This window comes from Sinohyriopsis cumingii, chromosome 10 (genome assembly GCF_028554795.1).
Source record: "Sinohyriopsis cumingii isolate HCF-2022 chromosome 10, ASM2855479v2, whole genome shotgun sequence".
Taxonomy (NCBI): domain Eukaryota; kingdom Metazoa; phylum Mollusca; class Bivalvia; order Unionida; family Unionidae; genus Sinohyriopsis; species Sinohyriopsis cumingii.
Window position 1 is genome coordinate 113,530,786 of NC_142970.1, and position 8,206 is coordinate 113,538,991.

Here is an 8,206-nt window from a genome sequence, read left to right on the forward strand (position 1 = left end):
ATTGGTTCGATGTAGTTTCAATCTGGCTTATATGTAAAGATATCGAGGACAAAGCAAATGTGCAAATTCCCTAATTAGTTGTAGATTTTGATTAGAGTCAGCTCACACTTCACCTGGAGTTGATGACACTGGTTATGCGGCTAGTCATGTATTAATATTTAGAGAAAATATCTTAAGAGCGTAACTTGAATGGAAGAAAAATTATCTATTGCTGTTTCCTAGGTTTAAAAAAGAGGGTCGCAAATAATCGGCACATCACCATATAACATCATTTAGGAAGTATTTACACACACGGAAACATACACAGACACGCACTTACGTATATTTTTTGGTCTCAGACTAGTCCACTGACATTTGTATAAACAGCAGTCCATCGGCCTGAACGAAATGGAATCACGTGCACTCAGCGCCGTTATTCTAATTATTTATTTTGGATTCGAGACATTAGGACACATCAGAGGAACATGTACATTAGTAGGCAGACAGATAATTATCCTGGTAGTTTTCTCTCAAGAACAATCAGACATTTTAACTACATTTCAGGTGTTCTTGGACCATGGGCACCGCAGCACAGGTCAACGGGGGGTCACATGACCCCCTGTAAATCATGCTGCAAATATATATATATATATATATATATATATATATATATATATATATATATATATATATATATATATATAATCATGCAAATGAAGCTGAAAGTATGTCACAAGATTCTGTTCAAAACGCTTAGTAAATATTAGTTTTAGTTTCTGACTGTTTACTATACTAACTCTCCCGGCCGTGCCTGACTTACCCCCACCCCGCATGAAATCTGAACCCTTCCCTGCAAAAAAATCCTGCGGGCGACCATGCCTTGGACAGATTTAAACTATATATATATATATATATATATATATATATATATATATATATATATATATATATATATATATATATATATATATATATATATATATATATATGCTGTCTCTAATATAAAATGAAAATCAAATACATATAGTGTACAGTATAACAGTAAACATTTAATGCAGAATTACAAAACAGTAGCTTTTATTTGCTACCATTTCAGAAATAAAAGAATGTTTGTCTTTGCGTATAAATACCAAAAATCAACTAAATTCGCATGACAATTAATTTAGAAGGTCATTTGTTTCAAAGTAGAAGATATTCGTCTAAACCTTTGTGAACGTATGCAATACTGCCAAATCAAAAATCATTTGACTCCATGATTTACTGTAAGATTATCTGATGATATTGATAACTGTCAAGACACCTGATGATATTGATAATTGTCAAGACACCTGATGATATTGATAACTGTCACGACACCTGATGATATTGATAACTGTCACGACACGTGATGATATTGATAATTGTCAAGACACCTAATCAGGCAGATATTAGTGGCGAAGAGACTGCGATTTCAAGGTTGTTAAAAAATGCGATCAACTGAAATGAAGTTTTTTTTTAATTATCACGACTTATATAAGTGACACCTGCATGAAACAGGAATTGACATCAGTCTATGTTTGATTGCAAGTTATGAAAATAAAAATGTTCTTGGAAATCAGTCGGCCCTCAAGTAGGGAGTATGTTTTTGTTATTTCTTGATTTCAGTTCACGTTTAAATTGAAATTAGTATAGATTTATAATCAGACACTTTGTACGTAAGGTCATCATATGATACAAAAAACAAGGTCGTTCTAAAGGCAGATCCTGGAATATGATTGGTGGATTTTTATTTTCATCAATAAATGGGTTTGTACCAAAGTTGTGCCTCAAACGGTGCAGAACCGTTGCAAGTTTTATTTCACAACATTTTTAACATCGTACGCGGAACTCTGGTAAGAAAACCTGGATAGAAATATGCAATACAGAAATGGAAGTGGGTGAACAGCAATTTTTCTTTTTCAGATTTATTCGTTGTTCACGCATTTTACAAGCACGGAGGAAGTATACACTTTTCGATTACAGTTCCACAGACCTGGTGATGGTTTGATGAAAGAGAACACATGTAACGATGGAAAAAGCAATGAGTATTATCGAACCTGTCGCTACTGATGATCCGAATAAATACCACACCAATCAGCCACACCCCTGAGATGACTGTGTTTAGGTAATAACATGTTTGTTGTAATGCCACAACACAGTAACATGATATCGAGTATTATAGCGTGTTCTTACCATCATGCCAAGCGATAGGAGCAATTCCATGCATTTATATATACACACACAAGTATACGCGCAACTCGAGGAAAGGACCAACACACACTACACTTGATCTTTATGACATATTGCATTCCATTCCTATGTGACCAATAATTAATAATGCATCTTTGTTCCATAGTCATCTAGTATTTAAACAATACAGTAATATTAAGGAGGGGCCCCGAGTGGCCGAGTGGTCTAAAGCGCTGTCCGTCACGGATCACTGCCATCTCACCTCTGTCTGCGTGGGTTCGAGTCCAAGGCTCGGCAAATGTGGATATGTGAGAAAGCTTGCCGGTAGCTTCTCGTGGGTCGGTGGTTCTTTCCGGGGTTTTCCCGGTTCTTCTTCCACCATTAATACTGGCCGCCATGTATAGCCTATCTTGTGCTGAAAAATGGCGTTAAACCCTATAACAACAACAACAACAACAACAAATATTAAGGAAACACGAACTGCTTCCGATCAACTGATCGTATTAAACACAAAATATATAGAACATTTAATATTTATCAAGGTTTTCTTATTTTCAACTTTGTAAACGATAGTTACGCTGTTTCTTGACAAAATAGAAACTTTTGTAGCCACACTGACTGGCTCTTCTTCTGTAAGACGCAATACAATTCCTAACTGTGACGTTGCTTACCCATTACGGTTATGTGGCAAACTGTAGGCTGGTTCAACGTGACTCTAAGATTTGGTAGACTCTGTTAAGTTGGAGATAATTTTGGATATAATATGATTTCATGTCCTGCAGTATATTGATAATGTTTTGAGTTTAAGTAACCAATTTTCTTGCTGTTGAGAAAAGCAAAAATGTTCCCGAAGTAAGTCACACAAATTAACCGCCACTTTCTTCGAGTGTCTCCATATCTTGTATTGAACCATATATTGTTACTCCATATATTAATATCGGTGTGAGTTTCGTTTTCAACAAATCCAAAACAGGTTTTATTGCTAACTAGGATTCGTAAACTAATGCAACTAGATTTTTCTGAGTGAGATCAGAACTATATCAGCAATGGCAAATATCGTACCCCAGAACATATACGCAAATGTTTGAATTTAATTGGTAATATCTGATACATTTACATTCAGGCAGTATATTTATATTTTTTAATGCACAAATTAAAACGATAATAATTTCTACTCCGTTCGTAGCTTAAAGATATCTGGATTGTAATCAAACATGATGACAATGACCTAAGTAACTGTGACTTTCATGTCATCAAACATTTTGTGGAATATCAGTAGTGTTTAAGTGTTTGAGTACACATGTAATCTAATTAAAATTCGCCAATGACTCTGATTATCAAACGCTTTGCTTCCCTCTATCCAAAAAAGCTAAGAGGCAGATATCGAATTCTTATGCCAGAAGGCACCTTTCGTCATGCTTAGCCCCATATACATATATATATATATATATATATATATATATATATATATATATATATATATATATATATATATATATATAGTTACACTCAGTCGCTATCTTTGTATATTTCACGATGTTGGTTTCTCTAGACGAAAACCATTTAAGAAATAATTTCGTGTTGACAACAATTACAAGTTCAGTACTATGACGGCGTTTATTTTTCGAGATTTACTCAGAAGGTTTATCACAAAACATTGAAACATGCATGCAAGATTAGATTGCCTCTCTTAATTCCCGTCTCATAACCTGAATTAAAGGCAATTTTCCTCGATTTCATTTCTTGAAAGTTTAATACTCAGCTTAAGTCCAGAACTGCTCTCTTACAATCCTATTCAGACTTTTGGAAACTATATAAAAATTAAAACGATTTATACCATTAGAACATAAGAAAAATGTTTTACAAGGTGAGGTATTTTCCTTGAGTCAATGAATCGTTAAGTGTCATGAACATCGATTGGTAAAGTAAATTGTTTCAAATTGTTCAAAGTTTGAATGGCTTTCCTCACTGAACTTTAAGCATGTACGACAATAAAATTCAATGTTTGAAATATTTACCGCACGTATTATATATATATATATATATATATATATATATATATATATATATATATATATATATATATATATATATATATATATATATATATATATATATATATATATCACTAACACCACAAATGCGTGTGTTGCAATCTTGTGTCAGTATTAGCAAATAATCAACAATCCGAAGGAAACTGTCTGTATTCCTTTCTAGTTTAATAACAGAGTTATGGGTTTTGTTTAACTTTGGCCACATAACGGCAGTTTACGTGTCTAAAGCTTTACCAGTTGATGGTTCTCTAGGAGAACCTTGGGAATTCTCATCCTCACTTCCACTTCCCGGTTTCTTTCCATCAGGATAACTATGTGTTTTGACGTGCTTGCTGAGGTGGTCACTGCGCATGAATTTCTTATTGCACACCGGACATGCAAATCTTTTTTCACCCGTATGAGTCCGCAGATGTCGCTGTAGCTCGTCAGACCGTGTGAATCGTTTCCCGCAAAACAACCAATTACAGATAAATGGACGTTCCCCCGTATGCCAGCGAAGATGTGCTTTTAAATGGGACGTTTTCCCATAAACCTTTCCACATCCAGGAATATGACAACTGTGTATATTCTTCTTGGCAAGATGAGCGCCTGCAGGACCGAGTCTTTCAATTTCCTGACAGTTTGGGCACGCGCAAGTAGCGCGCCCTGCGTATCTTTTTGGTGACCTTGAACTTGATAAGCTTGGAACTGTTCCACGTGAGAAGAGAGGGCTCATTGATGATCCAATATCATTCTGTGAAGGTAGCACTGATTTGTAAGTGTCCGATAAAAATTGCTGTCCGGAAGTAAGGTAACTACTACCAGACGATCCAAGGCCAAGCTTCAGGTCTGCTGCAGGATAGGATGATGAAATCTGGGAATGTAGACCAGATGTAGTGGACACTTCTGGTAGCCAACTTGTAGAACCCGGGTGTACATCCCACCATGGCGACATAGAACTTAGCGAACCAGGCACCTCACTTTTCAGGTTGTGTCCGTGCGAATGTGCACCAGACATTCCAAATGGCCAGGACTCATATTGATGAGCGCCTACGCCTGCGACCCTTGAATATACTCCACCAAAACTTGAATCCATCAATCCCGTGTCACCATGCATTTTCTGAAGAAACGATTGCTGCGTAGAGTCAGATTGAGTGTGGGAACAAAGTGAACTGGAAGGGTACAAAAGATCACAGTTGTAGTTGGAGGAACAATTCAAGTAGCCGCTATCGCGGGTGTAGCCTGCACCGGAAGTAATTGTTGGAGTAAATGAAGATGTCCTGTTTGATGCCATTAGTAAAAAGTTAGACTGTTCACTTGAAGGTTCTTGTTTCTTCCAGGGATGAAATCCCTTACCAACAGCAGCATCTGCTAGAGGAGGTGGAGACTTGGTGGATATTTTATTACACTGGGCTGCCAACATGGCCAAGGGTGCTCCGCCAAATGGATGATGTAAATCCTGCAATAGAAAGAAATTTGATTGTCCTCAGTTTTTCTCATTTCTGTCTCATCCACAGAAAACACTAGACGTGAGAACATCAGCATATGATTTAAAAATAATCTATATACAAGTATTCATGAATAACCTCTAGGGTGTATATGCTATCCTAATTCACCAGTCTTTTAAATTTGTCCTTTTCTAATGTCAAATGCATAAAATGTATTAAAAAAATATATAAAAATCCAACCTGTGTTAATTAAAACTTATTTGTCTGAATAATTCTCTTTCAGACACCAGAGCTAACTGAATTCTAAAGGTGATCAATTAGGTGTTTAAAGTTCAATTTAAGATGCAAAACGTGCATACCATTGGCTACAGTGCAAATTATTCCTATTTGGTTCATTACAGAAAGGGCCAGGAGCTTAATGGGGACACGTGAATGTGTAAGAAGTGGCTAACGGATAGGGTTGAATATACGATTCCTCAATCTGAAATATTTGTTATGGCTCAAAAAGCAAACCGTCCAAATTAATATCTCAGCAGTTGTGTTTATATCAGCCTCATTTTCATGCAAATTTATTTTTATCTGTGATTTCTAATATGCAAAATAGTGAAGTTAATTTAAACGGGCAGGAAAGCTATGGTACCAAAGTCTCTTGTTTCTTGATCTTCGATTTATTGTCTGTATGAAAATGAGAAGCACACTCACATACATCTTACAGTCCATAAAGACGTTTTTGCCGAGTGTTTCTTTGCCACTATCAATGAGCGATTGATTTTCCAGTTTAAATCTGACGAAAAGCATTAGCTACAGCGTTCATTAGTTAAATCGATCTAATTTTAGCACACCCTTGGATCATCCAATCATTGTGTTTGTAGCACTTCGATGTTTAATTCACTTCTAGATGACTGACCGCTTTTTTATATTGTATTTCAGAGAAGGTAACGACGGTAAGAAAAATTAGATGGAAATAATTAAGGTATATTTGTCCTCTAGCCGCTCACCCGTTTTATTTAAGGTCGTATAATTTTCCGTTACGATGAACAAATTCGTTCAGACTTATGTTCGAAGACTGGTGCGGTGAACAAGGATTCGCTTTGATCATGGAGGAATTTTTCGATTCGATTGACAGGTAAAATTCTCGATATATAGTTTGTAAGTCTTAACTCCGATAATTTCTCCCACCTGTCCAAAATTAGCCTGGTTGATTTATGGCATGTTGTACGCTCATTGGCACACAGGTAACCGGGTGCATTGGCTATCTTGTTTAGTCCGACAAACAGTTAAAGTCGGAACTAAAATTTCACTCCAGTGTATGTAAAATCAAGAAATAGTTTTGCTAACTCTGTGCAATTCGTGGAAATCCTTTGATAAGACTTTGTGTTGGTCTTATTCTCCAGATTTCACTGCTCATCCTTTTCGGACAATCTTGCATCAAATTAAATGACCAATGTCTTGGTGTGAACTATTTATAAAGAATTTCATTTTGATAGAAGAAATAATACTTTAGTGATGAAGACATCAAATCCATTCTTATCTTAAATTTAGAACTAAAACAACAAAGCTTTATTGTGTATATTCAACATAACCGAAACGTATTTAAATAAGCTAAATGGATAGAAGATAAATATCGGGAAAATTATTTAATTTCAACACGGTGGATGTATTGTTCCGCTTGTGTGTGTGTATGTGTGTGCTTGTGTGTGTATGTATGTGTGTGTCTGTACGTGTGCGTGTGTGCATACTTATATCGTACATACAGTTAAAATCTGAATATATATATATATATATATATATATATATATATATATATATATATATATATATATATATAGAGAGAGAGAGAGAGAGAGAGAGAGAGAGAGAGAGAGAGAGAGTAATGAAAACAAAATCGTAAATATTTCGTATATAGAGGAAGACATAAGCAAACACAAAAATAGAGAACTTCTTTCTTTGTTCAATTTTAATTATATTGATTGATAGACAGACAGAACACTACACTGCAAAAACAATAAATTTCAATGCAAATTCTTATTTACATTCCTGTCTGCGTACTCATGATGTTATCTGCCATTTCTCCTATCTAAATTGATTCTCAGCACAAATAAATAAAAAATAAATTCATAAATAATCAATAACCACGAAAACAGAGAAAGTAGCAAATAAATATTATACTAAATTGTACCGGATATCCTTAAAAATCAAAGTACAAAGTTTAAAATACAACTTCTTAGTCAAGTAAACATATTTAGCTGCTTAAAGCATAAAAGTAAATAGACTTATTTATTTTGTAAGACACAAGCGCTATGCCGCTGGCGCCCGGAGAGAAATTTCTTTATGAGAAAATCCAACGCTGTCAATGTACCATTAAGGCTCGGCAAGGTACGGTAATTCAATTTCCAATTTCTTTAACAAGATGGCGATAATTTGTTTGCTTAAACTTTACATGTTTCACCCTAGGTCACCTAGGAGAGAAGTGGATAAATATGAGGTTCTTTCCCTTATATGTATCTTTCTCTGGTTCAAAGCTCAGCAGATTCGCGT

General features: G+C 35.3%; 1 protein-coding gene across 1 annotated transcript in view; it reads right to left on the reverse strand.

Moving 5' to 3' along the window:
* Positions 1–3,687: 3,687 nt before the first annotated feature.
* LOC149791046 (transcription factor Sp9-like) overlaps positions 3,688–8,206 on the reverse strand; it is an 8,099-nt gene continuing 3,580 nt past the window's right edge. Inside the window, exon 2 of the mRNA XM_089972955.1 lies at positions 3,688–5,679. Coding sequence (XP_089829081.1) covers positions 4,456–5,679 — 1,224 coding nt within the window. The 3' untranslated portion in view covers positions 3,688–4,455. The remainder of the gene's footprint in view (positions 5,680–8,206) is intronic.